The sequence below is a fragment of the Artemia sp. Qi Xiang Cuo genome, chromosome 12 (assembly GCF_049724085.1).
Source record: "Artemia sp. Qi Xiang Cuo chromosome 12, ASM4972408v1, whole genome shotgun sequence".
Classification (NCBI taxonomy): domain Eukaryota; kingdom Metazoa; phylum Arthropoda; class Branchiopoda; order Anostraca; family Artemiidae; genus Artemia; species Artemia sp. Qi Xiang Cuo.
The window spans coordinates 41,287,634-41,310,096 of record NC_142805.1 but is presented as its reverse complement, the minus strand read 5'-3'; the positions used below and the strand labels follow the sequence as shown (position 1 = coordinate 41,310,096).

Here is a 22,463-nt window from a genome sequence, read left to right as displayed (position 1 = left end):
CTGGGCTTTTTGTTAGATTCGCGATCAATGCGTATTTTCCTGCCGGAAAGAAAAATTAAAAAAGTTATACATTTGGTTTCAAAAATTCTTAGTCAAAAAATTACTACGATTCAAGAATTGGCTGAAACTCTTGGCGTTCTTGTTTCAACATTTCCAGCAGTAGAATTAGGGCCGTTATATTACCGAAAAGCGGAATCGTTGAAAACTCAAGCACTAAGGTACGCGAAGGGTGATTTTGCGGCAAGGATAATTTTAACATCTGATGTAAATTCGGAACTACAATGGTGGTTGGATATTGCCAATCATGCTTCTAAAGCAATTGAATCTAGATTAATTGACAAATATTTGTGTAGTGATGCGTCGAAACTAGGTTGGGCACTCGTGGATGAATATTCCATGAACACGGCCACAGGTGAATGGTCCTCAGAAGAGAGGAGATTTGATATCAATGTCCTAGAAACGAAGGCCGTTTATCTGGGATTAAAGTGTTTTGCCCATGAGATTAAAGGCATGCATGTTAGGCTGCGTTCTGACAATATAACCACAGTAGCTTATATAAATAAAATGGGAGGATCAAAGTCTAAATTTTGTAAATATTTCGCAAATAAGGTGTGGCAGGTAGTATTGCAGGGCAAAGGATGGATATCTGCAGAACATGTGCCTGGGTTGCTAATATCGCGGATAAGGCATCACGAAAATTTGATAATGAAAAGGAATGGAAATTGGATTCTGAAATATTTAATATTTTGAATTTTTGGTATGTCAGTCAATAGATATTGATTTATTTGCGACTAGATTAAATTTTCAGATTAAACCATTTGTTTCTTGGAAACCTGATTCAGAATGTTTTTTCGTAGATGCATTTGCAATGAATTGGAAGCCTTATTTCTTTTATGCATTCCCCTCATTCAGTTTACTTCTGAGGACCCTTCAGAAGGTGAAAACAGATGAGGCCACTGGTCTTTTGATCTTTCCAAATTGGACCACACAAGTATGGTATCCCTTACTATTAAAGCTTTTAATAGGAAGTCCAATATTACTACCAAATGATAATTTTACTTTGTCTCTCCCACAGAAACCGACCTTGCACCATCCATTGTCCAAGACGTTACACCTAGCGGCTTGCGTCGTCTCCGGCAAGGGCTTCACCGCCAAGGAGATTCTCCCTCCACAGTCGATATTATCATGGATGGGTGGTGGGATTCAACTAAGCGCCAGTACAAAGTTTACATTGAAAAATGGATCGACTTTTGTGGAAGAAATACAATCCAGGCCTTGGAGGCAACTCTACCGGAGATTTTGAAATTTCTTACGGAACTTTTTCACTCAGGTTCTGAATACAGTGCTATTAATACTCCGAGGAGTACTTTATCGGCAATTCTACCAAGCCTTCAGTTAGGCAGTAATCACATCACCAAGAAGTTTATGAGAGGTGTCTTTAATAGAAGGCCTAGTCTACCCAAGATTTCAAGTATTTAGGATGTAAAATGTGCATTTGATCTCTTTAGACTGCCCGCTTGGGATATCGAAAATCTTCAATTAAAGACACTAACACAAAAATTAGCAGTTTTATTGATTTTATCTGCTTGTGAAAGAGTTCAGTTTTTGGCCAGTTTATCACTTAGTAATATGGTACATAATGACGATGGAAGTTTTGATTTTCAAATCATTGTATTGGTAAAAACATCGAAACCGGGCAACCACAAATCAGTAGTTAAATTTCGACCTTTTCAAGAGTCGTCCCTGTGTCCGGCGACGCACCTAGCTAGGTATATTAGAATGACATCATATCCAAATACAAACGACGCACTTTTTCTTACACATCGTAAGCCTCATGCTGCTGCGTCCAAGTCATCTATTTCTAGATGTATAAAAGAAGTTTTATTTCTTGCAGGTATAGATATCAGTGTTTATGGTGCTCATAGCACACGGTCTGCCTCAACGTCCCACCATAAAGCAAGAGGAATTGATGTAGATCAAATCATAAAATATGTAGGCTGGACAAATGCCGAAACGTTTGCAAGGTTTTATAATAAACCAATTGAAAGTGGTCAGCAGTTATCTGTCTTTTGAATATATTCACTGTAATTTGTTATATTTGAAATATCTTCCTATAAATGAATTTTTGTACAACAGCCTCTTTTAATGAACAGGACTATTATTATCATTAGTGTTCGTATAGCTCATGCTGAACTTTAAAATCTCAGTTGAACTCGAAGGCGGAGCTAAGGCGCTCCTTTTGGAGTAGAATTTATAAATTAAACAAAAACTTACCAAGTTTGAAGTTTAATTGTAATTATACTGCAAAGAAGAAGCGCCAGCGTAGCTGAGAGTTCAACTGCCCTCCCAATTTCCCTTCCCGTTGAACTCACAGCGTTTCATCATGAGCTTAACCACCGCATATTATAATGACTTTAAAATACTGGTTTTGTTTTGGTCAATCGAGGCGATTGCAAAGGTTTATCTCAGTTGAACTCTCAGCTACGCTGGCGCTCCTTCTTTGGAGTAGAATTATAATCAAACTTCAAACTTGGTAAGTTTTTGTTTAATTTATCAAGTAAAGATGATTCAGACTACCTGAAATTGGATTTATTCAAGAACCTGGTAGTGAGCTAAACCCAAGGCTTCTTTGTGTTATCTATTATGATAGTTTATCTAACAATGCAGTAAAACCATCAAAACTTAAAATGCACTTGCAATCAAAACACCCAGAAGGTAGCCAAGTGTTTATGAGTGGGTAGCCAAGCTGGTATATCTCACAGATATTTTTTCTCTGTCACGTGAGCTAAACATATTTTTGCAAGGACATGTTTACATTACGAGGAAAGATAGACGGTTTTCGAAAGAAAATCACTGTGGCAAACGCGGTTGGCAGATGGACATCTACAAACGTTTATAACTGTTGGTAAATGTATGAAAGAGAAGGATCTCAACCGTCAAGAGGTATCCATGACTATTCAACAGCACTTACAGTCCCTGATTTTTATTACCCAAGGGAAGAAGATCCAAGACATGGAAATATGTGGATGATAGATCCATTTGTATCTAACATCAAAAAGGACAAATTAAGCATAAAGGAAACAGAAAGCATTATTGATCTTTCTTGTGATGATAGCCTTGCATTAAAATTCAATATATATATATATATATATATATATATATATATATATATATATATATATATATATATATATATATATATATATATATATATATATATATATATATATATATATATATATATATATATATATATATATATATATATATATATATATATATATATATATATATATATACAGTTAATAGTATATATACTATTAACTATATTAAAACTTTTCTGATTATCATGTATGGATGTATTTACAGCACCTTTTTTTTTCAAATCCTTATTAGTGGTCCAACATTTAGTGGTCCATGAAAGTCTAAAGGATGGCAACCGCTGTTTTGAAATATGATATATTATATTTAAGGCATCTTCAGAAAAATATGTTAGACTACTGTGATTCTTATATATTTTTTTGCAATTAGTGACTTTGGTTTCTAGTCGTTTCATCGAAAATCCATAGCAATACTTTTCAGTAATGTCTGTGGCAGTATTCTAGAAATACTTCTATTCTAAAGGAAACTATTGGATACATGAACAAAACCTTAATTAAGCAGGACGATTGTTAAGGATTCACAGAAAAACCACAGGAAGATATTTCCAGATCAGCCTTAGCATCACTTGCAGAAAAAGCCAAAAAAAAGCTAATGAAGATGAATTATTTTGACAAATTTAATTGTATCTACTTGTGACATCAGAAAATAGTCAAAATGGTTTTCTGCCTCTTCTATAGTCTATCACCAAACACATTATTATATGTATATGATCAAATATAACTCCTTCTTGAAATATGCTTCAGATTAGCTTGGCTTAAACGAAGGGTTTTAGATACTCTGTAAGTGCAAAAATAACACAAGTTCAAACTCAGCACTATGGTTCAAATTTACTAATAATGCAAAACTAAACTTGTTCTCTGACTTCCAGTCTTAGTTTGTTACTACTATTAATTCAAAAAACGTTTTTCCACAAAATAAGTTTTTAAAATAAAAGTAAAGAGTTCTATACGACAGAAATTGAGAAAAACACATATGGAACAACCACTAAATTGTGGAGAAACCACAAATCCCCGTCGATAAATAAATAAATGGCAGCACGAAAAGAAATAACCACAGTCAACCAGATCAAGTTGAAAAAAATCAGACATAAACAAACGTTGGAAGCAAAACCCCTGTTCGTTCCCAAGGCCAAAACAATATATGCACTTCACTGAAAAATATGTAATGTTTTTACTTTTATAACGTAAATAAATCAAATAATATTAACATTTTGATTACTAAATATCAGTATATCTATATTAAACTGACAATGCACCTTCATTTGTATTTTTTCAGTGAAGTGCAAATTTTCTTCTGGCCTTGGGAAGGCATAGGGGTTTTTTGAAGTTTCTGCGACAACTCCTTCTATAAAAACCTTATATGCCCCCAGGGCATAACTTAAACCCCTTGCCCTGAGGGCTGTGGGGGAGTATCCTCCTCAAAAACATATTTTCTATCTGGAAACCAACTACGCTGCACAAAATGGCTACCGTATCTCAAAATTTTTATTGGATGTGTCTGGGGAATGATGGGCGTGGGGGGGGGGCTAGTTGCCCTCCAATCACTTTCGACTATTAAAAAGGGCACTAGTCCTTTGAATTTTCAATCAAATGAGCCTTTTTTGAAGTTTCTACGACAACGCATTCTATAAAAACCTTATATGCCCCCAAGGCAAAACTTAAAACCCTTGCCCTAAGGGTTGTTGGGGAGTGTCATCCTCAAAAACATAGTTTCTATCTGGAAATCAACTAGCCTACGCTGAACAAAATGGCTATCTCAAAATTTTGATTGGGTGCGTTTGGGGGAATGATGGGCGTGGGGGGGGGGGGAAGTGCCCTCTAATCACTTTCGACTATTAAAAAGGGCAATGGCTCCATTGAATTTCCAATCGAATGAGCCTGTTTTGAAGCTTCTATGACAAAGCCTTCTATAAACCTTATATGCCCCAGGGCATAACTTAAAACCCTTGCCCTGAGGGTTGTGGGGGAGTGTCCTCCTGAAAATACATTTTCTATCTGGAAATCAACAACGCTGAACAAAATGACTATCTCAAAATTTTGATTGGATGTGTTTGGGGGAATTATGGGCGCGGGGGGGGCTAGTTGCCCTCCAATCACTTTCGACTATTAAAAAGGGCACTAGCCCTTTGAATTTCCAATCGAATGAGCCTGTTTTGAAGTTTCTACGACATTACCTTCTATAAAAACCTTATATCCCCCAGGGTGTAACTTAAAACCTTTGCCCTGAGGGTTATGGGGGAGTGTCCTCCTCAAAAACGTATTTTCTATCTAGAAATCAACTAGCCTACGCTGAACAAAATAGCTATCTCAAAATTTTGATTGGATGTGGTTGGGGGAATGATGGGTATGTGTGTGTGTGGGGGGGGGGGGGGGGTAGGTGCCCTCCAATCACTTTCGACTATTAAAAAGGGCACTAGCCCTTTCAATTTCCAATCGAATGAGGCTGTTTTGAAGTTTTTATGACAACGCCTTCTATAAAAACTGTATATGCCCCCAGGGCATAACTTAAAACCCTTGCCCTGAGGGTTGTGGGGGAGTGTCCTCCTCAAAAACATATTTTGTATCTGGAAATCAACTCCGCTAAACACACTGCCTATCTCACAATTTGGTTTGGCTGTGTTGGGGGTAAGGAGTTGCGTGGGGGGGGACTAGGTGTCCTCCAATCACTTTCGATGCTCAAAAAGGGCAGCATCCCTTTGAATTTCCATTCGAATCAGCCTGTTTTGAAGTTTCTACGAGAACGCCTTCTACAAAACCTTATATGCCCAAGGGCATAACTTAAAACCCTTGCCCTGAGGGTTGTAGGGGAGTGTCCTCCTCAAAAACATATAATCTATGAGAAAATCAACTATGCTGAACAAAATGGCTATCTCAAAATTTTGATTGGATATGTTTGGGGGAATGATGGGCGGGGGGGGGGGGTCTAGTTGCCCACCAATCACTATCGACTATTAAAAGGGATCTAGAACTCTCGATTTCCAATAGAATGAGCCCCCTTTGAAGTTTCTTCGATGACCCATTTCATATAAAGTACCCTGCTCTAAAGGAAAAAAATAATAAATGATACATATGGGCCAACATCGTTCTTATACGCCCTCAGGGCATAACTTAAAACCATTACCCCGAGGGTTGTGGGGGAGTATTCTCCTCAAAAAGATATTTTCTATCTAGAAATCAATATTGGATGTGTTTGGGGGAATGATGGGCATGGGGGGGGGGCTAGTTGCCCTCCAATCACATTGGACTATTAAAAATGGCACTATCCACTCAGATTTCCAACCAAATGAGCCCTTTTCGAAGTTTCTACGACAACTCCTTCGATACGAAGTGCCCAGGTATGGAGAAAAAAAATTTTGAGATAGCCATTTTTTTCAGCGTAGTTGATTTCCATATAGAAATTATGTTTTTGAGGAGGACACTCCCCCGCAGCTCTTAGGGCAAGGGTTTTACGTTATGATCTGGGGGCATATAAGAACGATACTAATTTGTGTAAACTGATTAGTAGGCTAATCAGTGGTAGCAATATTCATATCCTCCCAGTTTCAGTGGTAGGCTAATTTGTGTAAACTATAAATTAGGCTAGACATTAGTTTTAAATAGGTTTACTGTTAAACTAAATCAATAAATCAGGCTAGACGTTAGTTTTAAATTATTTTTGCAAGCTAATGTTGAACGAAACAAATAAATACGGCCAGACATTAATTTTACTTTAGTTTTTTACATTAACTTTGCAAGCTACTGTTGAAGTGAGTCAATAAATTAGGCCCGATATTAGTTTTATTTTAGTTTTTTTACATTAGTTTTGCAAGCTACTGTTGTAAGAAATCAATAAATTAGGCTAGACATTAGTTTTGCAAGTTAATATTGAAGTGAATAAATAAATTAGGCTAGAAATTATTTTTACATTAGCTTTGTTTTACATTAGTTTTGTAAGCTACTGTTGAAATGAATCAATAAATCAGGCTAAACATATTAGTTTTGTAATATTGAAGTGAATCAATAAATTAGGCCAGACATGAATTTTACATTAGTTTTGCAAGCTAATATTGAAGTAAATTAATAAATTAGGCAAGACATTAATTTTACATTAGTTTTGCAACCTTATGTTGAAATAAATCAATAAATAAGTCTAGACATTAGTTTTATATTAATTTTGCAAGCTAATGTTGAAGTGAATCAATAACTTAGGCTAGACATTTATTTCACATTAGATTTTTACATTAACTTTACAAGCTAATGTTGAAGTAAATCAATAAATTAGGCTAGACAATAGCTTTACGTTAGTGTTGCAAGCTAATGTTGAAGTGAATCAATAAATTAGGCCAGACATTAATTTTGCATTAGTTTTACAAGCTAATGTTGAAGTAAAACAATAAATTAGGCTAGACATTAGTTTTACAAGCTAATGTTGAAGTAAATCAATAAATTAGGCTAGATATTAGTTTTACATTAATTTTACATCAGTTTTACAAGCTAATGTTGAAGTAAATCAATAAATTAGGCTAGACATTAGTTTTACTTTAGTTTTGCAAGATAATGTTGGAGTGAATCAATAAATGAGGCCAGACATTAATTTTACATTAGTTATTTACATCAGTTTTACAAGCTAATGTTGAAGTAAATCAATAATTTAGGCCAGACATTAGTTTGACAAGCTAATATTGAAGTAAATCAATAAAACAGGCTAGATATAAGTTTTTACATTAGTTTTACAAGCTAATAATGAAGTAAATCAATAAATTCGGATAGACATTAGTTTTACAAGCTAATGTTCAGTTATATTAAATAAGAAAACCAAAAAGTCTTCTGTATAACTGTTCATACTTCTCTATAATAATTTGATATTTAAAAAGTCATGCAGAAGACTATACCATTTTCCATTTTTAAAGGAAACATAATATTTTTAATTAATTTCATTTTCATGTTCCTGGCCTCCCCAGGCCATTCAGCGTGTCCCCTGGTGGCGATAGAGGAACGCTCTACAGATATGTAGGGTACCTCCATAGGAGGCACGGACCAAGGGGGGACCTTGTCCCTGGGGGTCCATAATAGAAACTGAGGCACCCTCGCCCTGGGTCATAAATACAGGCAGAGGAGGAATAAGGCCCCTCAAATGTACACTCGACAGGGCCCACTGGTTTGTCCACAAGTCCCATGAGTTACAAACCTTCTCCCAGTAATGGGTTAAATTGCATTGTGATGCAGAACACCATCGCGGGAGGATCCTCTATAGGAGGACAACTGCGGCAGGGCGTAAGATCCAGATCTATAGACAACGGCCTCTGCAAAGGGCTGCCTCGACCTTTTTGGGGTACCTGTTAGACTGGGAACCTTGCGGTCAACTCTAGTCCCACTTGAGGAATGGTACCCCTCAGGGAAATTGTGGACTAGTAAACGACAAAGTATTTTCACGGGATCCCGACTAATGGGTAATTATTCTGGGCTGGGTATGTTTTGACGGACGTTTTCGTACTGAAAAATCACTTCCTGGATAATTTATTTATTATGGGTGGCCTGCCCGTAGTAGTATAATATTTGTAGGCATGAATATATAATGAGTTGGAGGTAATAGGCTTGAGACTGTCTGTGCAGGATTTCGACTCTTGTTGATAGAAGAGCATCGCCAAGTGCTGAATACCGTGTTGTGACAAAGATGGGCCCAGGATTGGACAAAGCCCCTATTCATGGATGTCCCAGGGACTTATTGCTGTCGGGTTCCAAGCCAGCTTAAGGACTTTGGGGTAGATTTGAGAAGACATGTGATCCCTATCCTGCATTGGTATCCGGGATCATTGCTTTTCCTGAGGTGAAAATAATTTCAATGATTTAAAGTTCATATTTAAAGGGTAGGTCAGTGAGGGTAAATCTAGGAGAGACGTTTTCTACGTTTTTCCCTGTTTCATGTGGAGCTCCTCAGGGTTCTCTTTTAGGACTCCTGTTGGATTTAGTGTATGTCGATAGTATACGGTTCTACATTCCTGGTGCGTCTATGACATCGTTCGCCGACGATACAGCACTTGTTGTGGCAGCAAAGACTCTTGAAGAATTGGTCGAGAAAGCAAACAGAACTCTGTAAGGGTTGAGTGAGTTTGTAAGCGCTAGCTTACTTAGCATTAACGCGGCAAAGAGTAATTATATTCTGTTCAATCAGACTGGTGTATCTCCAAATCTTCCCAGTGAAATAGGAATAAATGGTTCTGTATTAAAGCAGGTTGAGGAAGTGCGGTACCTAGGATTCATTCTTGACCAGGACCTCAGCTGGAGAAGACACGCTGATGTGGTTGCGTGTAAGGTAGCGCGTGGCCTTGGGATTTTAAGACGTTTTAAAAAAATTTTACCTTCTCATATTTTAGTTCTTTTATATTACTCTTTGATTGCGCCGCACATAAATTATTGATCTATGATTTGGGCTAATAGTTTTACGTGCAATTTTAAACGAGTGCAGATTCAGCAAATTAAAGCAGTGAGGTTAATTGGTAAGTATGATACAGGAGTTTTAAGTACAGAGTCGTTTTTAGGAAACTTAGGATTTTGAATGTTACTCAAAATAGAGATTTTTAAATTGGTATTTTTGTGTTTCAGAGTTAGAATGGTTTTGCGTCTGATGTTCTTTATAATTGTTTTTCTTTTAATTCATTTTATCACGGATATTCTACGAGAAATGCTAAAGACCTGGTAAGTGAGCCAAGAAGTACGGTTTGTTCGAGCCATGTGGCAAAGCACACGGGCGGTCTGGAATACCTTTCCAGACTCAATTCGGGAAGCGGAAAGTGTGCCACAATTTAAAAACCAGTTAAAGAAGCATCTCCTTGTGGGCAGTTGGTGAGTGTGGGACTGGATTGCAAGAGAGGACAATTTTAGTCCTCTTAATTTTTTTTTTATTTACTGTTCTGTAATTATTATCAACTAATTCTATTTTTTTTTCTTCTTTATTTGTGTTTATTTCAGTAATGATTTGGTTAGTTGTATAATTTAGTAATTGTGTACTGGTTGTGTTTTTCAAGCATATTTGTGCTTTGTTTGTAACTGGTCGTTAAGAGGGCTAAGAGGGCATGAATTATTATATTTAATAAAAGATGTTGTTGAATCCCTATATGTATATATATATATATATATATATATATATATATATATATATATATATATATATATATATATATATATATATATATCACCACGCGGCAAGCTTCTATATATGGATTCTTATTGTCGATTGTCGTCTAACGGCAGACAATTTGAGCCTTTTCTTGATGTTATCACGTCACCACAGGTTTGATACAGCCACCCTGCGAATTTTTTCTTAAAGTCCTGGCCTATTTATACAGTTTGTGACCAGTCATATTCATGTAACCAGTATATTTCATTGTCCATTTTTGTTCCTCTTACCCTCAGGAAGTTCTTTCCACACCTTTTGCTTTAACAGTTTAGATTCATACATCATCTCATTTAATTTCTTAAGGCATTATAGATAACAAATAAGTATTTTCCAATTTCCAACCAAAGATCACTGTGTAAATTTTGTTTACATTTCAATGTGATTCTTGCTGTTGTTTGTTCCGTGCCTTTTTCTTTAGCTGTTGCTATTCTCACTTTCACTAGTTTTCTAATCACATTTATCAGCGCTTTATTTTCATCAATCAACCCCTTAGCCTAAACATTTTAAATGACCTTACATTAGAATTAACGCTATTGTAAAATTACAGTTTTTGTTATTGGAACTTAAACTTTTTCCTTGGCTTGTCTTTTGTCATTATGAAAAACATAACGCCAAACCTTTGTTTTTTTTAGCCTCTGCTAAAAAACTCGCACTAAGAAGATGATTGACTACGTCATTATTTCTAAACGTTGGAGAGCATCGCTGAAGAACTGCAGAACTTGCAGATCAGCAGAGCTCGGATATGCAGATCACAGGCTTGTATATGCTGATTTCCAGCTTCGCCTCCGTGCACCGCGATCGGACAGAAAACTAGTAGCAGCGGAGCTTGGGACATTCAAGGATCCAGATACTCGCCAGACTTATAGTGTTGAGATATCAAATCGCTTTGAGCTCCTGGGCACACTCAACAACAGCGAAGACGCCTGGAAGTATTTTAAATCGCAGAACAGCGAAGCAGCACAGCTGGTGCTTTGCAAGCGAAGTTTCCCGAAGAAATCGTGGCTAACTGACGAAACACTGCAGGTCATAGAGCAAAGGCGGAGGGCAAGACTTCCTGGGGACATTGCCACCTATCGGAGGATCAATGGAGTGCAGAACAGACTTAGTCACCGAGACCAAACTCAGTTTGTTGCAAGGAAGGCCAATGAAATCGAACTAGCAGCAAAAAAGAAAGACATGGATAGCCTGTTCAAGCACCTCTGCGATCTCACAGAAAATAAAACACCAGCATTTGGACCCGTCCTCTCCAGGTATGGGACACTTCTCTCTGATGAGGGTTCTTGTCTCGAGTGGTGGAAGGACCACTTCTGCTCACTCCTGAACAACACTAACCCGTCTATGCCTCCTACTGATAGTCCCAGCCAACCTGGCAGTCCAAGATCCGAAACAGATGCTCCTCCAGACGAGCCTTTCTGCTCACTTCTGCTCACCACTTCTGCTCACTCCTGAACAACACTAACCCGTCTATGCCTCCTACTGATAGTCCCAGCCAACCTGGCAGTCCAAGATCCGAAACAGATGCTCCTCCAGACGAGCCTTCCAGCCCCTCAGAAATTGGAAATGCAGTAAAAAGGCTCAAGAACAATAAAGCTGCCGGCATCTGTGGCCTGAGTGCGGAGCTGCTAATATATGCAGGTCCTGTTATGCTCCTGTTTCTCCACACCCTGTTCTCTAAAACCTGGCAAACCGAGATAATTCCCGAGGATTGGCGGAAGGGTGTCATTATCCCTTTATGGAGGAGGAAAGGTTCTAGAAGCGACTGCTTGAACTACCGTGGAATAACCCTACTGTCTGTCCCGGGAAAACTTTTCTCAATGGTCCTGCTAGATCGATGTCGAAATATCATTCGTAAAATCTGGCGACCGGAGCAAGCTGGTTTCATGTCGGACCGTTCAACCATCGAGCAGATTTTTACGATCCGACAAATCATAGAAAAAGCCATGGAGTTCCGACAAAAAGCTTTTTTTACCTTCGTCGACTTCCGTGCTGCGTTCGACTCAGTGGACCGAGAAGCTCTTTGGCGGATTCTAGAATCGACAGGCCTCCCTAAGAAATACTGCAGACTCTTCAAAGCTCTACACCATGGGACGGAGAGCTGTGTTCAAGTGAACGGCCGCCGCAGCCCGTTCTTCCAAATCACGACAGCAGTGCGCCATGGATGTGCAGTTGCCCCAGAGCTCTTCAATGTCATCATAGACTACGTTACGACTAGGACTACTTCACGTCTCAGCTTTGGACTCAAGTTTGGAGATCGTGTCATTACAGATGCTGATTTTGCCGATGACTTGGCCATTTTGGCGGACTCCATGGAGCAGTTGCTGGAAGCGCTTCGAATCCTACGAGAAGAGGCTGCAAAAGTCGGACTGCAGATAAACTGGACTAAAACGAAAATTATGGCCATAGACCCATCCTCTCCTGCTGCCAATTCTTCAGTTAGCCTGGATAGCACCACTAGCATCGAAGTTGTCCAAAGGTTCACCTACCTGGGCTCCATAATTTCTTCAGATGGCTCACTTCTTTCTGAACTACAAGCGAGAATATCCAAAGCGTCTTCTGCCATGGGCAGACTGAACCGTCACCTCTGGCGAAAACCAAACATCAGTCACACAACAAAGCTGCGGATTTTCAACACCCTCGTCGGCTCTGTGATGCTTTATGGAGCTGAGACGTGGCAAGCTTCAGCTGCAACCCTCAAGGCAATTGATGTCTTTCAGTCGAAGAGCCTGAGGAGGATCGAAGGTCTACGATGGTTCGACTTTGTCAGCAATGAGAAGCTGCTGCAGCTCACCAAGCAGTCCCGGTTTTCGACCCAAGCAGCCGAGCGAACACTACGATGGTTCGGACACCTACTTCGAATGCCTCCACACATACCTGCGAAAACGATCCACGACTTCGACCCTGTCAAAGCCGGTTGGAGGTGACCTCGCGGCCGACCGAAGAAACAATGGTCTGACAGCCTGTCCGAGTTCCTGGCGATGGCAAATATCAGGTTGAGCGATGTGTAAATGCTTGCCATGGACCGAAGTGGATGGAGGAGGCAGACGTCACTCTCTACGCCAAGCAGCGCCCGGCAGGAGACATAAGTCAAGTCAAGTCAAGTATTAAATGATGGTCCAGGTTGTAGATTTGTTAATTGTTCAGGTGGTGGGACAAAAACTTCTTTTTCTTCCAACGAATTACCAATTACAAGACTTGTAAATTTTCGTTTTTTCGATTTACCTCTACATACGTTTTTCATACTGATATGTCTTCTCAAAATGCTGTCTTTTCAAAGATATTTGATTATTGAAGCAAGTCCAACTTCTAACACTGATTGTCTACTAAGCTTCAAACTGTCTTTTCATACTGGTGTGTTTTCAAAGATATTCGATTATTCAAGCAAGTCCAATTTCTAACAATGATTTCTACTAACCTTCAAACTTTTGGTTTCCTTTTTAAGGTTTTTGAATTGTTGTAATCCCTTGTTAAAATATGCATAAATATTTTTGCAATTATCAGTTTTTTGCTCTTTATGCAATTGAATATCTTTTCATACTGCAGTCTTTTCAGAGATATTTGACTTTTAAAGCAAGTCCAATTTTTAACAATGATTTCTACTAAGCTTGAAACTTTTTTCTTTTTTTTAAGGTTTTTTAATTGTTGTAATCCCTTGTAAAAATAAATACAAATATTTTTGCAATTACCAATTTTTGCTCTTTAAGCAATTTAATGTAAACTTCTCCATGCATGAAAATCTTCGATTTTTCCACATAAGTGAGACAAGTGCAACAATGTCATTGCAATACTGATGTATATAAAAGTGACATCACTCACATAAACATTTTTGTCAAAAATTATCTTAACAATTTTCCTCAAGCTTCTGACATTTCTAGATTGTTTTTTTTAGGCCAGAATATCCCAGGATGTCAATTTTCCCAATTAACCTGAGGACTTCTGGCTTAAAGTTTCAAAGTGAACATGCACAACGAGTTGTTTTGTTCAATTTCTGGGCTCTCTAACACTCAACTTATCCTCCAACAAAATGTGTGACCCTCTAGCACAAGAGAACAATCCCTAAGCAGTTCAAGCAAATCCTATACACAAGACCAAACACACCTTCTTTTTTCCATTATAAAACCTTTCTGTGAACAATTAAAAATTTATTACAATGAATATGAATTTTCTGTCTGTAATAAAGGTACAACATTGTTATTGCTCAGAATTTTCTAAAGATCAAAACTTTGTACTCATAAGCTGATAAAAATGAATTCTATACCTATGTTGGCCCCCACTCTTCAACTTTGAACCTCAATCATGTTGTTTCTTCCTTTCTCATTAAACAAGCTACTGTACTTTGTGAAGGCTACTACCTAACCACTTACCTATCTGTGCAACAATTGAGAGCAATGTTGAAAGCAAATCCCCTCAAGAGGAAAAGGGGTTTTATGTTCAAGACTGGAGTTGTTGATAGTCAATTATTCATGTCCAAGTGTGACATATTCCTCAACAAAATTAAAGTTCCTTTTCACCTACTTAGTTCAGCATGCAGGTTGTAAATGAGTGAGCATGAGATCAAAAGACAGCTTATTAGTTATCTTGCAGAAGTCAACCACATGCTTTGATGCCCAGAAAAGAGTTCAGTCCCATCTAGACGTGTTTGCAAAAGACAGAAGTCACAAATTGCTCTAAAAATCCAAGTCTTGTTGCAGCATGCAATTCAGTTAAACTGTGGCTCCAAATCTGGAACGAATCTGATAAACCGCAATCCAGTAGGCTAAAATAAACGAATTGTTTTTGAAAACAAAAAGAAGGTTCACAAGAGCCCTTAAAGACCCTAAAATAATGTCAATTCAAAAAAAAAATAATAACTAATTGATAAGATAGCTAGTGATCCTTCACTTTTAAGAAAAATTATTCAAATGCAGTGATCAGACTTCTGTTGGTACTGTAGTATTCCAGGAAAAAGCTGGATTGATTATTATAAAAAAGTGAGTTTTTGTTGCCTGACCTTGTTGCAGAAAATAAATTTGAAAAAGAGATTGACTGCTTGCTTGCTAATTCTATGCACTCTGCTTTTACAGTGATGATGTTTGATATTAATTTTACTTTAAGAAAGATTAAGAAAAAATCCTCTGCCAGTGTTGATTTAAAAATATCTTGATGATTGTTGATTGGATTGGCCTATAACTGTTTCTTGCACTTCTTTTAAAAATTTTTAGTCTATTAGTCTATTTCCCAAAAGTGCTCTGTGCCTGCGTATCAGTTAAGTTTTCAGAAAGGACTTAGTTGTGAGCATGCTCTTATTTCCATTTTTAAGGTTCTTGCAGATGTGGAAGGTTCTGGGAAAATCTTGTTTCATGCACTTTGGTCATAGTCACAGCATTTGATTCATGTATTTTTGCCCAGATTTTGGTAGAAGCTCCAAAGAAAGGGGTGACTTCTCATTTATAAAGTGTCTTTGATATATGAATAAACATCTTTGTGCCAAAATGAAGTGCAGCTCAGAGCTTTTTAATGTGCTAAAGGGCGTTAGACAAGGAGATCTTATTTCTCCTGCACTTTTTAATAACTCAGTCATTCCAGCCCAAGGTTCTATTGAGTCCACCTGTATTTATGATGGTTTAGACATGTTATTACTTATGTATGCTGATGATATCCTGAATCTGAGTCACACTTTCTCTGGTTGTGAGAGCACTTTCTTGAAGTTAGAATAAGAATATCAGCAGGATGGTTTTCGTTTCAATGTTGATAAAATTGTAGCTGTTGGTTTCAACTCCAAAGGAGGCTCTGATAAATACCTTCAACTTGCTGAAACTTCTGTACCCCTCTGTAAAAGCCTTAATTACCTGGGAATGCTGATTGGAAATTCAGTTAAAGAAACTATTAAGCTTGCCATCACAAATCTTGAAAAAAACACAAGGATTACTCATGCATTGCTTGTCTCTAATGTTACACACCTTAGCCATCTTTCTAAACTTTACAATAGTCTAACTGTACCTCATCTTCTTGCCCTGTCTCCTATTTGGCAACTATTTCCTGCTTCAAAAATAACTTGTTCACCGGATTTATTTCAAATTTGCTAAATTCCTTGTGCATGTGCCCCCTTGGACTAGTAACTCTTTTTTTGTCCCAAAAATTTTAACTCATCTTTCCAGCTACAATTATTAATAAAATAGTTAAAGATTTTGAATTTTCTGCCAGTAAACTTAATCACAATTGGTCTTCTCTGTTTGTATAATTGTAAAAATTTCTTATTTTTGTTCAGTGTACAATTTTTCATTTTTGTTTTTCTCCTTTTTTTTCTTATGTTGTATTCTGTCATTTAGGGGCTATGTACTCTTTTTTGTTTTGACAGGTTATAAATATATTGAATTGAACTTCAGAGGAGGAAATAAACTGCACTGGTTTTTCAAGAAACAACAAATACCTTAATGAATATTAGTAAAGCCAAAGAAAGTCAATCTTAAAACACATCAACAGCAAGAGTAGGGCTACTTCTCCCTTTTAAACCCTCTAAAGGCCACAGCATCCTATGTGCTTTACTGAAAATCATGTTTATTTTGAACAGCATAGCTTTGATTTGTTAAAACATCAACCACAACAACAACAAAGAAAATCATAATCAAGATTGCTGAAAATTAATAAATAAAAATAGAATAACTGCATTTATGACATTCATCTTAATTTTACTATTTTTAAAAGATTCCTTTTATCAAAACTTTTCATTTTGGTTGCATTTCTTGTATACATGAGCCATTACAAATTGATACCTAAATGAAACTTCTAAAATGAACAGTATTTTTTTCTTTTTCTTTTTTACCAATATGTTTAGTTTCTTTAAGGAATATTTTGAACTGACAGATCAGTAAAGGATTTAGAAATCAATCTTCTATACATTTGACAGGAATGTGTTTAAAAGGTGGAAAGTACAGATACAAATTTACTATATTTCAGACTGATGGATCTACATTAATTTTTGAAAAAAAAAAACGATGATACCAATTTCTGGAATTCTCAGCTAAAATAGGGACCTAAGAAGGTTGATAAAACTTTCTTCTTAACAACATAAAACTTCAAGCCATGACTACCTGGCAAATTTTGTGGGCAAGATCTTGCCCTACTCTTCCCTCCTGATGGGGTTGACATAGCTCTAGGCTATATATAAAACTTCTGAAGAAAATATGACAATAGTAAAATTCCTACTTTATACTATGCAAAAATATTTCTACTAATTATAATTTCAGGATCACTTTAACTTTAATTCCTGGTTTGCTCACCATATTCACAAACTGTCCAAAACAATATAGTTCATTATTGTGTGTTTTTTATTTGAAATGTCTGTATCTCTCAAATTTATAATATGTAAGTCAAATTTTAAATCCTCTGTATATCATAAAGCAGGAATTTCATTATTATAGTTTGTTTGTTGTGAAGTCTTGCATGTATCCTGGGGATATATCCAACCCTATTAGAGGGTTCAGATGCAACTGTCACAGTAGTTATCCTTATATTTGGAAAGAATGTTGAATTGAATGGTACTGCTCTTTTATTGATAGTGATTCCTTCTGAGGGGGAATAAATGTGCATGAGTACCAAATGAGAGATGGAATGGTATATTTCTTGTTTCTTCTTTCTGATTTCTTTCTTGTATGCAACATTAACTATATCAACAGTAAAATTCTAGATGAGGGGGTTTTGTCTATCCAGGGAAGTAGTTGAGTTGTTAAATTTGTAGTTTATAATGTAATTTAGCTAGGATGAAAGTAAATACATCACTTGACGCCTTTTTTATGCTCTTTTGCAGTTCAATGATTTCTTTGGGGCAAATTACATTTTAAGCCCATAATGGGGCCTCAAAAGGCAAAACAATCCATAATAGATTGACCAAAAGTTTAATGACTTGTTTCAAAAAAAAAAAAAAAAAAAAGTGAGAAAAAATTGTCATTTGTAGCTGATTCACAAATGGTAACTGTTATTTTCATAGTAAAATGTAAATTGTCTTAAAGGTAAAATGCTGAATTGTAAGGATTGTAAAATAGTAAAATGTTATTATAAAAACAAATTTGTAGGGATTTTTAAAAGAGTCTGAAAGCCCTTGATAATGACATCACAGCAAAACTGATATCATTTTTGAAAATCCATGAAACTGACTTTTCAGCTTTGCTTTGATGTCATTCTTGATGGGTTTCTTCCTCTTTATATAAATTTCTGCAAATTTGTTTTTGCAGCAACAATTTACAATTAAGACTAATGAAAACAATGATTATCATTTGTGAATCAGCTAGATTAGGGGCTATTGAGACAGAAACATATTAAATAAACAACAGTTACTTCATAGTATGCAGAATAATTGTAGTTAACACATTCTGCATTAGGGATAAAGTATAGTAGAGCAGTAGTCAAAATACATTAACTACAATTATTCTGCATATTATGAAGTAACAATTGTTTCCTTATTAATAGCCCCTATAAGAAAATTATATTATCCAGGATGGCTAATAACCAAAATCCAAGTTGATTACTAGAACTCAACCATTTCTTCCAAAAAGTTCCTATTCCTCCCCCCTCCCTACCCTAGAAATATATTCTTTCATAAATCCTGAGTATGTGGATCTTGGAAATCAAGCTCAATTTTCTCTCCTTTTCAGCTTAATATTGTTTGCAACTGGTAGGCTTTAAATTGTATTTACAAAATTACTGTAAAAAAATCAAATAAGGAAAAGAATTTTTACTTGACTGGGGTCATATAACCATTAGCTACAAATGGTGATTTTTTCTCATAAGCCAGATTTTTTTAGAGATACACAGTAGCATAGGAAGGGGGAGGAGGGGGGGGGGGCAGACTGCCCTGGAGGGGTGACAAAAATTAGTCTAAAAGAACTTATGATTGATTAGGATCTGCTGTGCAAAAAGTGGGATAGCAAAGTAGCAATACTACTTGACAGTGTTCAAATTTGTTGGCAGATTTTGTCTAAAAATACCATTTTTATATATACAAATAGTTTTTGCTCAAAGATAAGCTGTCAAAACACAAGTTGTGCACTGCCATGCAAAAAGTCAGGTAGCATAGTAGCAATGCTACTTGGCAGATTTTGCTACTTGCTATTTGTTGGCAGATTTTGTCTGAAAATACCAGTGCTTCCACTATTACCTTAATTTGCACTTTGGAGTGATTAAGGTCCATACAGGATCTGTTGTGCTCTGGGTCAATCATGGCAAAATTTCCTCACTGTATTAGGGCCCAGTGACATGCCATAAGAGAGGTCTGCAGGAGAGATGCAATTTAAGCCCAAAGCAGCATCAGCCTCCTAGCAAGATGCTCATTATGATGAAGTTGGCATCAGTCAGTAGTTGAGTGGGACAGACAGTCCTACTCATATTTCCATGGCTTGCCATTCCATTCCTTGTCCAGTCTGGACTTGAAGGATGCAGCCATGGGTGCAGTTGCCATTTCAGCTTGAAGGCTATTCCAATTGTTGACAACAGGCTCAGAGAAGAAGTGTTGCCACATTCATGTATTGACTGAACATTTTGACAGCTTTTGTGAGTGTCCTCTTGTATGGTGCTGACTTGAATGTTTGGTAAAAAGTGGGTTATTTGGTTGTATGTTATACTTGTAGGTCAGCATCTTATCACAACAGCAGTGTCTGAAGATGAGTGTTGGCAGCTGCATGTGTTCCAGTCTCTTGTTGTATGGGAGATCTTGTAGGCCAGCTATGCACTTTGTGGCATGCCTCTGAACTCCTTTGATTAGACTGGTATCATTCTTATAGGAAGGGGAGGTGAGACATGTACAAAAATTCAAAACAGGCCTAACTATAGCCTTATAGAGCCTTAGAAAGACTGTATGGGAATGGCTGGTTATGGTGCATTTGAGGAGACCAAGGCTTGAATTTGCTTTTGAAACTGGAATTTTTGGGGATTTCCCCCAAAATATGTCTTCTTGAAAAAAGATTGGTTCCCCGAAAATCCCCTTTTGTTCAGGGTTGCCACCCCTAGTGATTCATTAGTGACAATCCACCCCTAGTACCCATCACTTTCAATTAACTTGACCACTAATTTTTTCACTGCTTTCTAAAGTTTTGTCTCAATTATCTACTACACATCAAAAACCAGACACAGATCATTGAATCACTGACCTTTTTTCCTATGCTAGTAAAAGTAAAATGTTGATAAGACTATATTGTTTCATCAAATATTCTCTTGTGACTTGTGGTAGAGAATTTCATTTGAACACATTTATGCTCAGTGTAATTCTGAGCATCAATGCAAAGAGAGTTATTTTAGACTGCTGGACCATGAGTTTAAGTTTTGTTTTCATTTGCTATTTTGTTTAATTTTCAAAGGTCTGAAAATATAAGAGAGTTAGATTGAAAAATTATTCTAAGATGAAGGAGGGAAAGTATGGTACTTATGCAGAGAGGGAGAGGGGTTTTTTGATAAATTTGGAGATATTTTCATTATTAAGCTATAAATTAGATGAACATACCACTTGAGACCTTTTTTTATGCTCTTTTAAAATATAAATGTCTTTTTACTCAGAAATTAAATGGACCTTTTCAGATGATACCCTTTTCTCTTATTTAGTTTGAGCCTTATTTTCTTTTACTCTAGAATTTGGGCATAATATATTAATCCTAAAAACATAACAATTGAATGAGTGAGAGATAAAAGGGTAGGTTACTTATGTATTATACTGCCAACACTCAAGTTTATGCTTTGCAAGCTCAAGAAGCAACTAGTTTTATCTGCCTGTAGGCCTATTAAGAAACAATTATCTTAATTTAAACACTTCAAATAGCTTTTTTTAATTGTATGTTTCTACAATAAACAAATATGCACAAAAAGGCATCAAATGATGTTTTCACTTTTATCCTAGGCCCTAGCTAAATTATAGGGTAAATTTTTACCAAATCATATTATAGACTTACAAATAAAGTGAATATACCACTTGATGCCTTTTTTATGCTCTTTCCAAATATAATAATCATTTTTGTCAGAAATGAATTTTACCCCACCCCTATATACCAACTCAGGGTAGGCCTATATATTAGCACATTAGGGGGGTGGGGGTTGTGATGGCAAATTTTATTTCTGATGTAAATGGGAGGTAAGTTTAAACTTTACCCCTAATATTTCCAACAAAAATAATTATTATATTTGGAAAGAGCATAAAAAAAAGGCATTGAGTGCTATATTCACTTTAATTGTAAGTCAATAATATGATTTTGTAAAAATTACCAATTACAGTGCCACCTCAAATTTACCATTGAAATTCTGCCTGGCTGTCAAAAGACCTTGCTATGCCCACTGGATAGGCCTATACATATTTAAATTTTGCTTACTATGACCTATTTTGAGCCCTTTTAGCCCATTAAGGGGTCAAAATGCAATTTTCCTCCAGAAGCAATTCTTAAACTATACCAACCTCAACTTTTTTGTCATCACAAGGGCACTGACCTTGAACAACCTTGGTGTTGGCTAGTAAAATTGAAACCCTCATAAATAGAATTAGGCTACAGCTCAAATGAGGCACAAGAAAAGTGTTTTGAGTCTTTTATCCTTGCTCAATCCTGATTTACGAGATTTTTAAAACTATTTATTACATTCAGAAAAAAAGTCTTGACCTGGCTTAAAATCTTGCTGAGATCATACAAGTTGCATTTTCAAAACCCAGAACCAATGAAAAAATTTACCTGTCATGGTTGATGCTTGAAAAGGCTGTCATAGTTTAATACCATAAAATTTCTCGTAAAAAGCCTTTTTTAAAAGAGAAATTTGAAGCTTTTGTATTCTCCCATTTTAAGTGTCCTTATCGTTCAATATTTTCCGCTCAATTTCTGTACAGCATTGCCATGAAAAAAGCCATCAGACTTTCCGCACATGCGTGAATTCTCACCAAAGACGATAGAATAGTTAAATAATTTATCAATGCGTTGAGCAATTTAATGCTTGATCCATCAAAGGAGGTACACTTTTATGAATGACCACATATACAGTCAAACTTTTATTCTGAAGATAAAACCTATGATTCCTTGGAATATTTCATATTCTCTGTCTAGACACCATTGATGTCACAGATTTCTAATTGCCGTTAGGTAAAATAAGATAATCTACATGAGATGTTCAAAAGATCGATGATTAGTCAACTAAAAATAGCTGATCAG

General features: G+C 36.5%; 1 protein-coding gene across 4 annotated transcripts in view; it reads right to left on the bottom strand.

Annotated features, from left to right (window-relative positions):
* LOC148946124 (sodium-driven chloride bicarbonate exchanger-like) overlaps positions 1 to 22,108 on the bottom strand; it is a 184,890-nt gene extending 162,782 nt beyond the window's left edge. For 3 of the 4 annotated variants that reach the window (XM_089098139.1, XM_089098135.1, XM_089098140.1), the window contains exon 1: positions 21,993 to 22,108. In XM_089098139.1, the coding sequence (XP_088954265.1) occupies positions 21,993 to 22,024 (32 nt within the window). In that variant the 5' untranslated portion in view covers positions 22,025 to 22,108. Of the gene's footprint in view, positions 1 to 14,678; positions 15,001 to 21,992 lie in introns of those variants that run through there. The other variant, XM_089098138.1, reaches the window with a different exon arrangement.
* Between the last annotated feature and the right edge of the window lie 355 nt (positions 22,109 to 22,463).